The 19,271-nt window shown below is 41.4% G+C and overlaps 2 protein-coding genes across 2 annotated transcripts in view; both read left to right on the top strand.

The window, feature by feature from the left end:
* The first annotated feature begins 424 nt into the window (after positions 1 to 424).
* LOC111970650 (synaptoporin-like) lies at positions 425 to 12,670 on the top strand. Its single transcript, XM_023997449.2, has 5 exons — positions 425 to 726; positions 4,556 to 4,680; positions 5,894 to 6,092; positions 8,841 to 9,032; positions 11,106 to 12,670. Exons 1-5 carry the CDS (start codon positions 703 to 705, stop codon positions 11,484 to 11,486), a joined length of 921 nt encoding a protein of 306 aa, XP_023853217.1. The 5' UTR covers positions 425 to 702; the 3' UTR covers positions 11,487 to 12,670.
* Positions 7,789 to 19,271, top strand: part of LOC111970299 (haloacid dehalogenase-like hydrolase domain containing 3) — a 354,076-nt gene continuing 342,593 nt past the window's right edge. The window contains exon 1 of the mRNA XM_023996965.2: positions 7,789 to 7,835. The gene's annotated coding sequence lies outside the window, so the exon portion shown is untranslated. The remainder of the gene's footprint in view (positions 7,836 to 19,271) is intronic.

Here is a 19,271-nt window from a genome sequence, read left to right as displayed (position 1 = left end):
CAATTAACATTTGATTTGACTTTGATTTGATTACCCAGTGGAAAGTATGTCTGACGAATCTTGTCATAGACACGTGTGTGGTGCATGGTAAATGACCTGTCTCTGTTTCTCTGGGGAATCCTCATAGTTCTGTTAATGTGTTCTCTACCGGAGTGTCTGGTACTGTAGGTAGGTCTGTCCTCAAAGAGAGGAGCAGAGCCACACAGTTATACTAGAGAGGAGCTCTGCACTACAGTACATCCTTTTCCTTACCCTACTCCCTAACACCCACCCCAACCCCAGATAGTTCCCTCTGCTCTTTCCTCTCCTCCCTTCAGATATCTTGTCGCCCCCCCCCCCCCCCTTCAGGCAACCTCCGCACTCTGTACTCTCTGTTCTCTCTGTCTCTCTCTCTCCTGCGCACTCTGTCTTGCTCTCTCTCTCTGTCTCGCTCTCTGTCTCTGTCTCTCTCTCTGTCTCTCTTTCTACCTCTCTCTCTGCTCTCTGTCTTTGAACCATCTAAATTAGTGACAGTGCATTAGTATGTGCTCTCTCTCTTGTTCTCTTTCTGTCTCTGCTCTCTGTCTCTCTCTTTGTCTCTCTCTCTCTCCCTCTCTCTGCTCTCTGTCTTTGAATCATCTACATTAGTGACAGTGCATTAGTATGAGGAGAAAGCTGCTAACACCCTTTTGTGGAGTAGAACTTGTTCACTGTGCTTTTTAAATGTGTATGGTTATATTTGCTCCGGTAAGTAGTTGTTTCTTTCATAGTTGGACTGTAGGTAAGTACATTCCTCATTAAACCAGCATTATAATTATTTAGTTATGAAGCAGGGGTGTGTTCTATAGGCTATTGTATGTGATACATGTGTTTTTAAAATACTTTCTTTTTCAATTTGGTTTGTAAGGAATATTATTTATGTTTGATGGGTGAATTTTGTCAACTGTTTTTCCCAGGGCAGTCCTTTGGGATGTGTGTGTGTGTTTGTGTGTGTGTGTGTGTGTTTGTTGCATGCATGTGTGTGTGTTTGTTGCATGCATGTGTGTGAGTTTGTGCGTGCAAGCATGCATGCATATGCCTGTGTGTTTGTGTGTGGCATGTGCAGTATTCCAACAGGTTCAGTCACTCTCTGAGGCTCTGCCCACCCTCTAACCCACAGTAGGTGGCTCACTGTTTGCAGTCAGCCCATTTCTAAATTATTCAGTTGTTTCCATAATGCTGTTCTCAAGAAAATCAATCCCAAACCTTGATCATCAGTCTGCTTAATAGATATGGTGCCGAGATTAGCTTTCCTCTACCACCTCTCTCTCGCTCTCTCTCTCTCCCTCTCTTTCTCTCTTTCTCTCTGGCTCTCTCTCTCTTTCTCTATCTGTGTCTCTTTCTCCCTCTCTCTCTCTTTCTGTTCGTCTTTTAACACAGAAACCAAAAAGCCTTTGTATTTAGAGGATACTTTGTTAACAGCTGTGTTTTAGTCTAGAATTCAATGGTGTATTAGTGATTATACTAGTTATAATGTATCATTAATGATTGTAACAATTTAGAATGCATCCTTTTACCATTTGAATATGAATGAGTGAATTAACAGGATGTTTGCAGACAACAGACGTATTCATAATTTTTTGGTAAATACATTTAATCAATGCCTTTTAGTTATAATTATAGCCACACACACTCAATTAGATGTGGTCTTAAACACTTTGGATCTGATCAGATTACACAACAACTGTCTGGCTGTATGTATACCTTTTAGAAACAATCTGAGAGAAACAATCTCTCTGTCTCTGTCTCTGTCTCTCTCTCTCTCTCTCTGTCTCTCTGTCTCTCTGTCTCTCTGTCTCTCTGTCTCTCTGTCTCTCTGTCTCTGTCTCTGTCTCTGTCTCTCTGTCTCTGTCTCTGTCTCTGTCTCTGTCTCTGTCTCTGTCTCTGTCTCTGTCTCTGTCTCTCTCTGTCTCTGCTCTGTCTCTCTCTGTCTCTCGCTCTCTCTGTCTCTCTCTCTCTCTCTGTCTCTCTGTCTCTCTGTCTCTTCTGTCTTCCTGTCTCTCTGTCTCTCTGTCTCTCTGTCTCTGTCTCTGTCTCTGTCTCTGTCTCTGTCTCTGTCTCTGTCTCTGTCTCTGTCCCTGTCCCTGTCCCTGTCTCTGTCTCTGTCTCTGTCTCTCTCTCTGTCCCTGTCTCTTTCTCTGTCCCTGTCTCTGTCTCTGTCTCTATCTACATATACAGTATTTCAGGCTGTTGTGTATCCCCATAATCAGAATTCATGTAAACAATAGAGTTTTGAAAACAAAACCCGTTTCCAAAAAAGTAATGTCTTGGCACAATTTACACTGGGCATGGGGTAAATTGAGCGGCGGGACAGGGTAAGTTAAGCCGCCTACACATTTCTGTACTGAATTAAATATTACCACTACCTTTTTAAACCATGTCTATTTCCCAAACATAATTCAACACAATCGCTTTTTTGTCTTTTAATCATTTTAAGTATGATTAAAAGCCCATTCATAGCCCATTCTGATTTGCTTCTAACAGTACCAAAATATTAGAACAGGTCATGGTAGAAATAGTTTTAGTTACTTAGCACCGTGGTCCTGGAATTCTCTCCTGAACATTTTAAAATGTGATGATCTAGTTTCGTTGGTGGAGTTTAAACACTTGATCGATGTATATATCATAGAAGAGTGTAATTGTTTTTAGGCCAGCTGTTTTTAGTCAAGATGTTTGTGTTTTTAATGTAAAATGTTTGTTGTACTGTGTGTGTGTTTATAGTTTTGTTTAATGTTGTGTTAGTGTATGTAAGTTGTTTTGTCTGAAACGTTGTCCCCCCTGCTGCTATTGGACCAGGTCCCTCTTGGAAAATAGATATTATCTCAATGAGAAAAAACCTGTATAAATAAAGGTAAAATAAATATCATTAGGGGTGTAGTATATCCTATAGGACACCAAATTTGGTCAAAGAGCGACGCCTTCATGGTGCGGGATGACGCGGGGGAGATGACGCGGGCGGTCTTCACTTGATTGACTGTAACTTTGTCAAATTAGCACCAATCGGGGTCAAACAAAGCTAGCTAGATAGGCAATGAGCTGGGCTTTATGCAAACCCCGTATTTGTTGCAAAATGTAGCTGCTAACCTTGTGCGATAGCAAGCTTTTTCCTTTTGGACAACATTTATAAGAATATGGAGAGTTACGAAGTTATGAAAACTGGGTGTTTTGCAAATGTTGAACTTATAATATGACTACTAATACTGGAAAAGCTACATCAAAGTCAATGTATACATATTTGACGATATTCTTGCAGAAAAATGTAATGTGAATGTAAATGTCTCATTCACGATTTGCTCAAATGTACCTGGGTGACTTCACATTAAATGTCATGTAGTTTGCTCATACTTCAAGTTATCCATCTGAAACTTTGCACATACACCGCTGCCATCTGTTGGACACCATCGGAATTGGAACCAGAGTGATGGCTCAATGGGGGACCCTTCTGTTCCATTTCAAAGATGGTGGTAGAAAAAAACTGTTGTTTTTTTCTTTGTATTTTCTTCTACCAGATCTATTGTGTTATATTCTCCTACATTCAATTCACTTTTCCACAAACTTCAAAGTGATTCCTTTCAAATGGTACCAAGAATATGCATTTCCTTGCTCAGGTCCTGAGCTACAGGCAGTTGGATTTGGGTATGTCATTTTAGGTGAAAATTGAAAAAAAGGGGACTATCCCTAAAACATTGCCTAACAAACACTTTGTAACACAGTCCCTGTTGTTGCCTCATATCCCAGCGATAATTCTTTGCATTACGTCTGGGAATAAAACACTTCAATCTGCTCAACTGACCCCAAGGCAAACATTTTTACTATTTTAGCCCACACAGCTACAAGGCTGCACTTTCATGCTAGGTGTAGGACCTCCTATTGAAGCTTATAGAGACCCCAACTGATGTAGAACAATCTTAAAATMATTTACTTTGGCTTAGGTACAAGCATCATGAAACATCTAATACAATACATTTATTTGACTTGTTGAAAATCTTTTTTTTTGACCTAATTGCCTACCACTTTTTCCATGTAGTTTCCACACATGACCTCTTCCTAAATATTTGGTCAAATGATTCATTTTGTGTATGGTTTCCTTGGAAACAAGGCTGGCTCAACTTACCATTTTGGCACAACTTACCACACTCTCCACTACTGGCAAGAGCAGTTTTTATTTGATTTTAGGATCCATCAACAGTCTCACGCTCATTCCACCATATATCCACACCATACAGCATACATCATACACATGATAACTTTCCCAAAGGCAGCATCTGTCAGGGTGTTGATATAGACGCTCCTTTGGGGCTCATTAGGTCCAGCTGTTGCTTTAGCAGTTTTGTAAAGGACCAGACAGGAAAGGAGGGACCAGGAGCAACTATTAACTGCATTCCAAATGCACCCTATTTCCTGTGTAGTGCACTACTTTTTTACTTTTGGTGAAAAGTAGCTTGCCAACTATATAGGGAATAGGGTATCATTTGGAACACAGTCGATGTCTAGCATGCTCAATGAGTAGGAGTTTAATAATATATTTATTTTCCAGATCTTTGCCATCTGTGCATTTGCAACATGTGGAGGGTACTCTGGTCACCTGCGGGTTAGAGTGGAATGTCTGGACAAGAGCCAGAGCAACCTTAGCATCACAGTAAACTTTGCCTATCCCTTCAGGTAATACATGCTGTTATTTGCAAAAATGTGCAAAATGGAGTAAAAGGATCATGTCAATGTTACATGTCACATGCATGGGTATATCACGTTGAGAGACAAGTAACATTATCCAGATCAACACTCAACAACACTTCACTAAGTAACTCTGTATTGTAATCTACTGTGCATGTGGGGATATAGCCTTGGTGAGACAATGACAGAGTTGTCCGTCTGTAAATGTGTTTTGACAGATAGGGTGGAGGTGTGGAGGCTGAGTTTGATTTTCCATCTATAAAAAAAAAAAATCTATGTTTTGATTGAAAGATGATGGAATATGGAGCTGGAGCTGTCAGACAGACAATTGTGTCGGAGCCTGTGTCTGATCCCCAGAAATCATTCATTTGTTTCCACATTCAGTATCTCACATGTATCTACTTGTTCCCTTGAAGACCTTAAACCTTTCAGCTCAGGTTTAGAGTAATGTGGAAAGACTCTTGATGATCAGGGGAGAGATTCATAATTGAGACTCCTGAGCATCATACAGTGATTCTGAGGAATATATATACCTCTACCTCTAGCTCTCTCCCTCCTCTCTCCCTCCTCTCTCTTCTCTCTGTCTCTCTGAAGATCGCAGGTTCATTCAGATCAGTGGGAGGAACTTATTTCACTCAGTTTAACAATCGCTACCTTTAAAGCCTGTCAGATTCCATTCGTAATGGAAGGGTTCCTTACCAAGAAAGACTTTTGTTCTTTAAAATAGATTGTTTGTATTTTTTTGAATGAATCAAGAAGCAGCAGGGTCTATCTCTACTTTCTGTAAATTATTGTGTTCAAACACTCTGCTCATACCTTACTTTTACCTGGACATACCCTAACATTATGCAGGACTTTGTTATTTTATAGGTCAGATGGCATAACTGCAGATCTCTCTTGTAAACAAAATTTGAATTCAAAGACTAACCTGTATAATTAAAGGTTAAATAAAATAAATGGAAACTACTGTAACAGGTGATTAGGATTCTAACACATTGAGCTTTGATGAGAGACATTTTACTGACGACATAGCTACAGCAAGACATCTGTCTTCATGTAGCTGTTTTTACTATGATAATGACTTGCATGATGATGGTCATGACATTCTCCACCTCATTCTCACCCACCTGTGATCAGAGCCTCACTCTTCTCAATCAAAGGCTCTAACTGTGACCATGTCCTTGTTCTTGTCATCTGATAGATTACAGCAGGTCCATTTCCAACCCACGCTGTGTGAGAGGAACAGACAGGAGAGCATCTTCCTAGTAGGAGACTATTCCTCCTCAGCTCAGTTTTTTGTGACCGTGGCTGTCTTTGCCTTCCTCTATTCCCTGATGGCCACCGTAGTGTACATCTACTACCAGAACAAGTATCGTGAGGGTAACAGAGGACCGTTGGTGGTGAGTTGATTTGTATAATGTGTCTATTAATTGAGATACATTGAATTAAATAATTTACAAGGCAGCGGTAGCTTAACATATAGAGAAATGTGTTTCACAAGATTATTACCTGAAAGGTGTGGTATATTGTGGCATTTTATAAATTGCAGTTAGCTGTACGTTGTTGTTACTCCTGCTCTTTTCTTCCATATTCCTAAGGATTGGACCCTAAAATGACATACCCAAATCTAACTGCCTGTAGCTCAGGACATGAAGCAAGGATATGCATATTCTTGATACTGTCACGTGTGCTCCCTCTCCGGCTTCTTGGTCACCAGCCTGCTCGTTATGGCGCACACCTGTCACCAGCGCGATGCACATCTGTGCATAATAACACTCACCTGGACTCCATCACCTCTTTGATTACCTGCCCTTTATATGTCACTCCCTTTGGTTTCTTCCCCAGTCATCATTGTTTCTGTTTCTGTATCATGTTGGTGCGCTGTTCCTGTTTCTTGTTGTGTTCATTTATTAATTCAATGTATTCATTCCCTTAACTTTTCTGCGCTACGGATACCGAATACGGGTTCACTTTCCTAAACAACCGCTGAATTGCAGGGCGCCAAATTCAAAAATATTCCTAAAAATATTTATAATCATGCAATCACAAGTGAAATGTACCAAAACACAGCTTAGCTTGTTGTTAATCCACCTATGGTGTCAGATTTTGGAGAAAAAAATTTACAGCGAAAGAAATCCAAGCTTTTGTGAGTGTAGCTTTCAATGCTACATCAGCTAGCCCCAAATTAGCATGGTCACGAAAGTGTGAAAAGCAATAAAATTAATCGCTTACCTTAGATAATCTTCGGACGTTTCCACTCACGAGACTCCCAGTTACACAACAAATCTTCTTTTGTTCGATAAATATTACTTTTATCACAAAAAAACGCCATTTGGGTTGCGCGTTATGATGAGGAAAACTACAGACTCGTTCCGGTCCTGAAAGGAAGATGAAAATTTCCAAACGTATCAGATTAAAAAATATTACCAAAAATATTTATAATCTTGCAATCACAGGTGAAATATACCAAAACACAGTTTAGCTTGTTGTTAATCTACCTATCGTGTCAGATTTTGAAAATATATTTTACAGCGAAAGAAATCCAAGCTTTTGTGAGTGTAGCTTTCAATGCTATAACAGCTTAGCCTTATATTAGCTTGGCTAGCTTGGTCACGAAAGTAAGAAAAGCAATCAAATTAATCGCTTACCTTTGATAATCTTCGGGTGTTCCCACTCACGAGACTCCCAGTTACACAACAAATGTTCGTTTTGTTCGATAAATATTACATTTATCACAAAAAAACGCCATTTGGGTTGCGCGTTATGATGAAAAAACAAAAGCCGTGTTCCGTTCGACAAATCCGAAAAAGTATCCGAAATGGTCGTAGAAACATTTAAAATGTTTTATATAATCAAACCTCAGGTTGTCTTTAACAAACATAATCGATAATATTTCAACCGGAGCATAACCTATTAATTAAGAGAGAAAATGAAAACATCTCGCTCATTTTTCAAAATAAAAGCCTGAAACTATGTGTAAAGCCTGGTCACAGCCTGAGGAAGCCATTGGAATAAGAATCTGATTGATACCCCTTTAAACGGAGGTTAGACAGGCCAGGAAACAACGTTTTTGTTTTTTATATATTTACATTTACATTTAAGTCATTTAGCAGACGCTCTTATCCAGAGCGACTTACAAATTGGTGCATTCACCTTATGATATCCAGTGGAACAACCACTTTACAATAGTGCATCTAACTCTTTTAAGGGGGAGGGGGGGTTAGAAGGATTACTTTATAACTTCCGGGTTACTTTTTCTCAAGATTTCGCTTGCAGAATAAGTATTGTTTTTCTCACAGACAATATTTTGACAGTTTTGGAAACTTTGGAGTGTTTTCTATCCTAATCTGTAAATTATATGCATATTCTACAATCTGGGCCAGAGAAAATTTCCGTTTCCGTTGAGTACGTTATTTGAAAAAAAACGCGCTAAGAAGTTAACCTCTACAGGATTGCGTTAGCAACCATCCCCCTAGGGATGGTTGCTAACATTGGCTAATGCGATTAGCGTGAGGTTTTATTTAACAAGAACATTTACCAGAACATAGACATATGACAGAATATGACATATGACATATTGACAGAAAGATGAAATTCTTGTTAATCTAACTGCACTTTTCAAATTACAGTAGCTTTTACAGTGAAAGAATACCATGCTATTGTTTGAGGAGATTGCACAGCTATGAACTTGAAAAGTTACAGAAAAACAAGGCACATTTGGGCAGTCTCCATACAAAATTTGAACAGAAATGTAATGGCTCATTGGATCAGTCTAAAACGTTGTACATACACTGCTGCCATCTAGTGGCCAAAATCAAAATTGTGCCTGGGCTGGAATAATACATTTCTCGCCTTTCTCTTGCATTTTAAAGACGATGGTACAAAACAATGCATGGTTTTTCTTTGTATTATCTTTTTTTTCTTTGTATTATCCAGATCTAATGTGTTATATTCTCCTACATTCATTTCACATTTCCACAAACTTCAAAGTGTTTCCTTTCAAATGGCATCTGTAACGATGTACGCTGAGATTCGGGAAGCAAGTTAAACCTCATTTATAACATCACCCTATCATGTTTTTCACACCTCAACTCTCACGATCGAATTGAACCTGATAATAACCTTCTCCATTTCTCCCTGCTAACCAGGACTTTGTAGTGACTGTGCTATTCGCCTTCATGTGGTTGGTGAGTTCCTGTGCTTGGGCCAAATCTCTGTCTGATGTAAAGTCAGCCACTGATCCCACCCAGGTCCTCCTGCTCATCTCTGCCTGCAGATACCCGGCCAACCGGTGTTCAGCTTCCCACCACCCAGTCTGGTCTGAGCTCAACACATCTGTGGTGAGTCATTGGTGACGTCCATAATGGCACCCTATTTTCCATGAAGTGCACTACCTTTGACCAGACCTCTATGAGCCCTAGTTAAAAGTAGTGCACTATATAGGGAATATGGTGCAATTTGGGACATAGCCCTTAAGCATGAAACACCAATGCTGATCAATGTCAGCTCCATTGTCTTCAGACAGGTGGTGTTTACTCCTACGCAATGCTCGTCCTTCAAACGATTGTTGATGATGTTTAAAATGATGTGCACAGCAACAAATTCTTAGCAACCATTTGTTTTATGTCAATAACATTATCTGATTCTGAATCTGACCGTTTGATGTTTAGACCCATTTCTAAATGCAGGTTAGCATTTTTCATCATGAATCTTGTTCTGGAGGCAGCTCTGCGGAGTGGTCACTAACTGGCACAGCCATAAAGTCATAAAATCTGACTTTAAACCTAACCCTAACCTTAAAAACCACTGCTAACCCTAACACCCAACCCTAACCTGCAACGATGTTCGTCTGAGGAAGAAGGAGTAGACCAAAGCGCAGCGTGGTACGTGTTCATGATGTTTATTAATAACCTGAACACTGAAACAAAAAACAAAAGTGGAACAAAACGCAACAGTTCTGTCAGGTACTCACACAAAACAGAAAACAACTACCCACAAAACACAGGTGGGAAAAGGCTACCTAAGTATGGTTCTCAATCAGAGACAAAGATAGACAGCTGCCTCTGGTTGAGAACCACACCCGGCCAAACACATGAATATAGAAAACATAGAACAAAAATATAGAATGCCCACCACCCCAACTCACGCCCTGACCAACCAAAATAGAGACATAAATAAAAAGGATTTCTAAGGTCAGGGCGTGACAGTACCCCCCCCCCCCCCCCCCCCAAAGGTGCGGACTCCGGCCACAAAACCTAAACCTACAGGGGAGGGTCTGGGTGGGCATCTATCCGTGGTGGCGGCTCTGGTGCGGGACGTGGACCCCGCTCCACCTTAAGCTTGGCCCACTTATGTGGCGCCTCTGGAGGGCGACTCCAGTACAGGAGGGCGACTCTGGCAGCTCCGGACAGGAGGGAGACTCTGGCAGCTCCGGACAGGAGGGAGACTCTGGCAGCTCCGGACAGGAGGGAGACTCTGGCAGCTCCGGACAGGAGGGAGACTCTGGCAGCTCCGGACAGGAGGGAGACTCTGGCAGCTCCGGACAGGAGGGAGACTCTGGCAGCTCCGGACAGGAGGGAGACTCTGGCAGCTCCGGAAAGGAGGGAGACTCTGGCAGCCCCGGACAGGCTGCCGGCACAGGACTCACCAGGCTGTGGAGACCTACTGGAGGCCTGGTCCGTGGAGGAGGCACAGGATAGACCGGGCTGTGGGGGAGCACTGGAGATCTGGTGCGTAGCCTTGGCACCACTCTTCCAGGCTGAATGCCCACTCTAGCCCGGCACGTACGAGGAACTGGAACAGGCTGCACTGGGTCCTCCTGGCGAACTGGGGAAACCCTGCCTAGAGCCGGCGCAGGACTCACCGGGCTGTAAAGGCGCACTGGAGGTCTGGAGCGCCAAGCTGGCACAAGACTTGCAGGGCTGGGGAGGCGCACAGAAGGCCTGGTGCGTGGGGCTGGCACAGTCTTCACCAGACGGCTAGCACGCACCTCAGGACGAGTATGGAGAGCAGACTCAGGTGACATCAAATCGAGGACACGCTCCGTCGGGTGGATGTCGTGCCTCATGCACCAACACAGCAACTCTCTCATTACTCTCTCCTCCAATCTCCCCATCAACTCCTTCACTGTTTCTGCTTTGCTCCCGTCCAAAGCGCAAAAACATAGAATGCCCACCCCAACTCACGCCCTGACCAACCAAAATAGAGACATAAAAAGGATCTCTAAGGTCAGGGCGTGACATAACCTTAAACTAAGACCAAAAAGCTCATTTTTGTTTTCATACATTTTTACAATATAGCCAATTTTGGCTTTGCAGCTAGCCTATCTAAGGGGATATCTGTCTCAGTTTTGACTCCAGGACAAGAAACGTCAACATGCACTCTAAATATCCTCTTTCTGTACCTTTATACAGGTTTTTGGTTTTGTAAACTTTATCCTCTGGACCGGCAACATCTGGTTTGTCTTCAAAGAGACAGGCTGGTACAAGACTGGCCAGAGGTACCCAATGAGAAGCGCCTCTGGGAGACGGGCCAATGGGATGAGCCAACGGCTCTACAGCCAAAGCAGTTTCGACCAATCAGGGGACAGCTTCTATCAACATCCATACAGGCAGGCTAGTTTTGATCAATCACGGGAGAGCTTTGGCCAGCAGCACTACAGCCAAGGTAGCTTCAACCAATCAATAGGGAGCTTCCGCTTGCCACAGACCAGTCTAGGACAGCCAATCATCATTAGTCAGGGAGATGTCACCTCTAAAGGGCTTAATCCTATCATATTGGTCAATGATATTTAGATCACATTTCATATATATTTTCCCCTCATCTACAAACTTAACTAGATCTGAAAATACTTTTGTATATTGATACCTGACCATAAGCAGGGTTGGGTATGTTACTGTCTTAGTGAAATCCGTTGCAATTACTAGTTACCTGTCTTAAAATTGTAATCAGTAACATTACTTTTGGATTGCCCAAATTCAGTGACGTAATCTGATTATCTTCAGTTACTTTTGGATTACTCTGCCATTAAGAGGCATTTGAAGAAAATTAAAAGGATCCATCAAACGCATTTGGTGTGTCATCATAGGGGTCTCTGACTTGTGGTCAGACTCGCTCAGGTGGAACAAACTTCATTGAATGTCATTGAGAAACAGCAAGGTGTCATAATGTATTTTCTTCTCAAACGTCCTTTCTGAATTTAAAATTAGCCTAAACCAAAAAGTAATCATCTATTTTTTCAAAAGTATCTCTAACCTGATTACAATATTTTTGCTGGTAACATAACTGATTACAGTTACAGTTTTTTTGTGATCAGATTACATGTAGCTGATTACATTTGACCACTAGGTCACCACTCCCATGTAGATTTCCAGATATGAAGTTTGCGAGGGCACGTGGACGAAGTTGTAATATCTACAGGGGTGGACTGTAAGAGAGAAAGATGACAAGAAGAAGGCATACTGAAGGGGAAGGAAGGATTTAGCAAGTGAGTTTTTAAGAGGACATCGGAGTAGACTGGAAAATGTATCAGAAATGGAAATAAAGTGAGAGAAGACTGTGTGAATAGTGTGAATGTGAGTGGTTTGGCTCCGCTCACATTCATGTACATTATTGTACAACCGTGAGCAAGGTGCTTAACCCTAGTTCCTCTGGATAACAGTGTCTTTAAAATGATTGATATTTTTAATGACAAATCGTTTCATGCTTGAGTAAGTTTGTGCTGTTGAATTGAAAACTGTGGACACACGTTTGTGAACCGCCTGTTATATATACTCTAATTATACCTCATCTGATTCTCAAATGGTTGCATTGAGTTTGATTGGTGGTGGCTGTGCTCTGCTGATAGTGTCATGCAGTGATGTTCCACAGTGAGTCGTTCCACACATTTTGTATACGTGTTGTAATTTCTCAATGGTTTTAAAGTGATGGTGATATTTCACAGGGATCTAAATAATACTGACATTTGAAGATGCACAAATAAAGCCTTACATTCGCATTGTCCAAGTGGTTTGCCTCTGTGCGAATACTGTATGTTCTTAAAATGGAAGCCTTATGAAACTAAAGTCAAACCAGTCTGTCTGTCTCTATATAGCAACCACGGGACAGTGTATGAACACATCTATGCCCAGAGAAAGAGCAGCAGGTCCAATAAGGTGGACACTTAGATCTGACATTCCAAAGACATCAACACTTACTGCTCAACTGTAACTCTGTGCTCTGAATACAGTTTATATCACACAGGTGAAAGGTGCTCTGATATTCTGCTATGTCCTGTCACAGTGATCAGATCAGATCTACCTGAGAGCTGTTACCATGGTGATGCAGATATGGTAGGTGAGAGCTGTTATCCTCTCCTGCTCCAGAGGGAGTTGAGGTACTGTACTAGCCCCCCTAGTCTGTAACAAGACAAATAAGATTCAGCAATGCCTCTTTTCCATGGCAGACTCATGTGGGCAATTTGGGATGGAACAGGGGAAGGAGAGAGAGAGAGAAATAGAAAGAGAGAGAGAGCATATGTACAGAGATAGAAGTAACAGAAAAAAAGAGAGGGAGAAGATGGCAGAAAAAACATTGATAAGAAAAATAAAGTGTGTGACTAAGTGTGAATGTCTAGTTTGTGTTGAGCAGAATGCTAACTGCACCTGCCCGGTCCGCTAGATAACATTCATGCTTAACCCATTTAGTTCTTTGGCTAGTCAAGTGTGTAGAAAGGCTGTCAGAGTAATGGCTCAAACAGGCACAGACACAAGGGCCCATGGGGCCAACCTCACTGGCTCAGGGACTCTATTCTAATCCTTTGAATGCAGGTATTGTAATGGCATCCAAGCCTGCTCACATCACAAAACATGGATTATCTTCCATTCTGTCTCTCACTGAGGGCCATGCTAATACATGAGAGCATCTTGGCTGTGTTCTAGGTTTTTTCTATTCACCTACAGTAGCTAATGCGCTGCAGCTGGTGCTGCAATATCATATCTCTGCAATATCAGTGATAAAATGTTCTTCAAAAAGCCATAAAGATGATGACATGACAAAAAAATACATTTTTATTCCAGATAAAGTGCTAATAGTGGAATTTAGCACCTTCTGTAAAAGGTTTTCATCAGTTCTGTCCCTATAATTTAGACCAATTGGGAAACAAGCTTTTATATATTTTTTACCTCAGCATAATTCAATTCAGCAGGCTCCATAGGAGCAAGCTAATGGAATGAGGAATTACAACTAAGACAACACCATGATAAAACGCCAAACGCGGATGAATAGCTGGGATGTAAAAGACATGAGAAGAGACAAGAACAGAAGAAAAGAGAAGAGAGTGGATGGACGGACATTGCCCAAGGAAAGCCTGTTTAATAACGAGGCACAGCAAGTATCTATGGTTTGCTTGGCCCTCTTCTGTGTGTGAGCAGCCATTAAATACAGAGTAGAGAGAGGCAGTGTTTCTCTGGATGAGTCCCAATGGCACCCTATTCCCTATATAGTGCACTACGTTTGACCACGGCCGTATAGGAAATAGAGTGCCATTTGGGATGTATCCTCTGTGTGTTTGGCCAACCCTCCACAGAGATGCTAGCGAAACGTTAGCAGCAGGTGTCCAGGACACAGAAAGACACAAGGATGGAAATTGCAGTGTAGGTACAGTATAAGAATTAAGATCAGGTTATCAGCAGGAAATCAAGGGTTACATTGAGTATGCACATGCCAAGGCTGTGTGGAGGGCAGGAGATGGGGAGGGGTTTGGAGAGATGGAGAGGGAGGATCAGTCAGCGTCTTGATCACAACACATTATTTCTTATTCTATTTTAACAAACTAACGCAATGGTAAATCTTAGCGCTGGCGGTAGCACTATAGGTTGGAGGATGTGTAAGAAACACAGTGGGGGAGCACGTGATGCCGCGGAGCTGAGCAAACGTTGACAAACCGAGCTCTTCAAAGTTATTCTATTATTACCTAAATAACAACGTTGAAACAATATTCTAACATCGGCTGATAAATTGTCAAGTTACTTACCTTCCCAAAGAGCCATGGACCTCCGACCGAGAGGCAAGAAGAACGACCAAAACATCGTTGATTCCCAAGATAACGATAACGCTACAGCTAGCAAGATTAGCATTAGCCCTCATAACTCAGACGACAGTTCCAGACATGCTGGCTACTCTCCTCCGGGAAATTCAGGATGGTAACAAAGGTCTTTCTATGAAAATTGATAAGAAATTGGCTGAACTCCATTCTTCCATRGACGACCTGAAATCCTCCATGAATGATCTCCTTTTGAGAACGACTGAGGCAGAGTTGCGCATTAGCACAGTTGAAGACACCATCGCTCGACATGACCAGGTCTTGATACAACTGCAAAAGGACAATGCCTACCTCAAAAACAAGGTAGATCAGATGGAGAACCAGAGCAGACGTAGTAATATCCGTGTGGTGGGATTGAAAGAGGACAGCGAGGGCCGTGACCCGGTCCGTTTCTTCACTCAATGGATCCCGGATGTCCGAGGCGCACCCACAGAACATCAGCGCCGAAACCCCGGCCAGATGAGCCCCCACGGGCCGTCCTGATCAGGTTCCTCCGTTTCCAAGACAGAGAGAAGATACTGCAAATCGCAGGAGCCAAAGGGGACATCACCATCGATGGCAAGAGGGTCAGCCTTTTCCCGGATATGAGCGCGGATCTCGCCAGACGTCGCAAGCAGTTCAGACCTGCCGCCAAAGCACTGAAGGAGAAGAACGTCACCGGCTACCTCATCCACCCTGCGCGGATGAAAGTTCAGCACAAAGGCCGAAGCCATCTCTTTAACACACCGGGAGAAGTGTACACTTTTCTCAAAGAACTGAATAACGTCTGAGCCAGGACGGTCTCTCTGGGGGATAAGATGCAGTTTGTTTGTTTTCTCTTATCCGGACTGAACCGCTGATATCCTCCGGTCGCTATAATTGATTTGTACATTTTCAACTAACCGTATCTTTCCGGGGTGAGTTCTATTACATTTACAGGAGAGTATATTTTGGTTTAGTCCATATCCACTGGGCGAAGCAAATAAGTGGGTTTAGGCCCACTGCTTTCCTCCTCATTTATGTTAATCTTTCGAAAAGAGACTCAAGCAGCCCTTACCGTGGGCAGTAAATATTCAGCCATAAATGTCTATTCACAACGTTTGTTTTCAATTTAGAGAGCTGGCAGGTTTTAGTTTACACCAAGGTTTAGCTAGTAAGAGCAAGATGGAAAGCGAGCAGCAACGTATCTCTACAAGTGTATTCATGTTTGATTGTTGGGATTGTTGTTTTAATCTGACAATCGGGGTGGGTGGGATTTTATTTGTTATTTTTTTCCTTTTTTTTATGTTTATTGTTTCCTTCCTAAAGAGACACATAGGTCACTTCTGTGTTCAAACCAAAGTTGAAACATTTCCTAACTATCTACATATGATAGATTTCCATTCAGTTACGTATTTGAAACCCAACCTATGCTTAATCCACTAAAATATGTCACATTCAACGTAAAAGGTCTGAAAACCTCTTGGAAATAGGGGGCGCCATTTCCACTTTGGGAAAAAAATCATGCCCAAATTAAACGGCCTCGTACTCTGTTCTAGATCATACGATATGCATATTATTATTACTATTGGATAGAAAACACTCTGAAGTTTCTAAAACTGTTTGAATTATATCTGTGAGTAAAACAGAACTCATTTGGCAGCAAACTTCCAAATAGGAAGTGAAAATTCTGAAAATGGGTGTCTGTGTAAGGCCTTGCCTATTCAATTGCCTTATATTTATGGATCTGTATGCACTTCATACGCCTTCCACTAGATGTCAACAGGCAGTAGAATGTTGAATGGGGTGTCTAGCTTGATGTGAGACAGAATGAGAGCTTTTGGAGTGACAGGTCCGCCATATTGGCAGTATTTTGCTGCGCACCAGAGAGCACCATATTGTTTTCTGCAATGCGTTAGGTAGACACGACGAAATGCTCCGTCTTGGACGTTATTGGATACATACGAGAAAAACATACTAAWGATGGATTCTCAACTGAGTTTGACCAGTTTATTCGACTTTTATTATCAGTTTTTGAATTTTTCGTTCCATGCGCCAAACATTGATGGACACTTGAGCTCCACCATGCTAGCCAAAGTTGCTAATTCGACAGAAGAAATGGACATTCTTAAACAAAACAACGATTTATTGTGGAACTAGGACTCCTTGCACTGCATTCTGATGGAAGATCATCAAAGGTAAGAGAATATTTATGATGTTATTTCGTATTTTTGTCGAATATGTTGGCTCCAACATGGCGGAGAATGGCTGGGCGCTGTCTCAGTTAATTGCATGCTGTGCTTTGTACTAAAGTTGTTGTTTTTTAAATCTAACACAGCGGTTGCATTAAGAACCAGTGTATCTTTCATTTGCTGTACAACATGTATTTTTTAGCAAAGTTTATGATTAGTTTTTTGGTTAGATTACGTGACTGTCCAAAATTTCTCCGGACAATTTGGTGCATTTGGCGCCATATTCACAATGTAAAACCAGGATTTGTAGCTATAAATATGCACATTTTCGAACAAAACATAAATGTATTGTATAACATGATGTTATAAGACTGTCATCTTGATGGTTGTTCAAAGGTTAGTGATTAATTTTATCTCTATTTGTGGGTTTTGTGAAAGCTACCTTTGCGGTGGAAAAATGGCGGTGTGTTTTTGGATATTGTGGTGAGCTAACATAAATATATGTTGTGTTTTCGCTGTAAAACACTTAAAAAATCGGAAATATTGGCTGGATTCACAAGATGTTTATCTTTCATTTGCTGTACAACATGTATTTTTCATAAATGTTTTATGATGAGTATTTATGTATTTCACGTTGCTCTCTGTAATTATTCTGGCTGTTTTGGTGCTATTTATGATCATGGCACCAATGTAAAACCAGGATTTGTAGCTATAAATATGCAAATTCTCGAACAAAACATAAATGTTTTGTATAACATGATGTTATAAGACTGTCATCTGAGGAAGTTGTTCAAAGGTTAGTGATTCATTTTATCTCTATTTGTGGGTTTTGTGAAAGCTATGTTTGCGGTGAAAAAATTGTATTGTGTGTTTGGCTATTGTGGTGAGCTAACATAAATATATATTGTGTTTTCGCTGTAAAACATTTAAAAAATTGGACATGTTGGCTGGATTCACAAGATGTTTATCTTTCATTTGCTGTATTGGACTTGTGATTTCATGAAATTATATTATATGATATTCCCTGTGGCGGTAGGCTAGTCAGCGTTTCTGATGAGGAGGATCCCGGATCCGGGAGGGTGGGTCGGTAGATGAACAGCCCGATTAAAAGGAAAAGAGTCTATACATACCTTAAGAAATTAAAGGCTGACATTGTGTTTTTACAAGAAACACATCTTACAGCCAGTGAACACAAGAAATTGAAGAGGGAATGGGTAGGACAAGTTTTTGCGTCCTCTTTTAACTTCAAAGCAAGAGGAACTGCAATTGTGATAAGTAGACACATCCCCTTCTGCGTCAACAACACCATCTCTGATCCCTCTGGCAGGTTTGTTTTGGTGCAGGGGCATATGTTTTCAGAGTCTTGGACCCTATTGAATATTTATGCTCCTAACTTCGATGACCATATGTTTATTCAGAATGTCTTCCTTCAGGTTGCTCAAGCACCACCAGGATGGCTACTGGRTGGAGGAGATTTTAYTTTTTGTTTAGATACAGTTCTTGATAGGTCCTCTGATAAACCCTCACTTCTTACCAAAGCCGGCAAGCTCACCATGTCATTCATGAAAGATCTTAATTTGCTAGACATCTGGAGACAGTTGCACCCACAGGATAGGGACTACTCTTTTTATTCACACCCACACAAGACACACACGCATAGATAACTTTTTACTATCGACACAACTGTTTCATAGAGTGTTAGATGTCGAGTATCTCCCCAGATTGCTTAGTGACCATTCTCCTCTGGTATTATCAATCTCCATTCCTACCAAGGTAAATGGAGCATATAGATGGAGACTAAATTCTACACTCCTTAATAATTTTAAGCAACCTGAATTTTGTGCATTCATCAAAGAGCAGATCAATATTTTTACTTTGACAAACAAACCCTCCGGTCCTGACAGTTTCATTCTTTGGGACACATTGAAGGCCTATCTGAGGGGACAGATCGTTTCCTATACTAAAGGGTTGAAGAGAAAACACGGTGCGGAACTGAGTGCCCTTGAATCTGAAATCTCCGAGCTAGAGAAAACCTACCAAAGAGGCCCGACTAAAGATCTATACAGGCTTTTGGTAAATAAAAAACTGGAATATAATATTCTGAACACATATCAAGCTGAGAGGGCCATCACTAAATCAAAACAGCGTTATTACGAGCTTGGAGAGAAAGCTCACAAAGTATTGGCATGGCAACTGAAAGCAGAGGAAAGTAAGAGGACAATTAATGCCATAGAAACTCTTACTAATGAGATATCTTTCGACCCTACTGAAATTAATAATACTTTTAAGAAATACTATGAAGACCTCTACACTTCCCAATCAAGCGATGATCTATCAGAGATCGACTC

This window comes from Salvelinus sp. IW2-2015, linkage group LG11 (assembly GCF_002910315.2).
Source record: "Salvelinus sp. IW2-2015 linkage group LG11, ASM291031v2, whole genome shotgun sequence".
Lineage (NCBI taxonomy): Eukaryota > Metazoa > Chordata > Actinopteri > Salmoniformes > Salmonidae > Salvelinus > Salvelinus sp. IW2-2015.
Note: the sequence above shows the minus strand (reverse complement) of the source record. Positions and strands in the feature narration are given on the sequence as shown.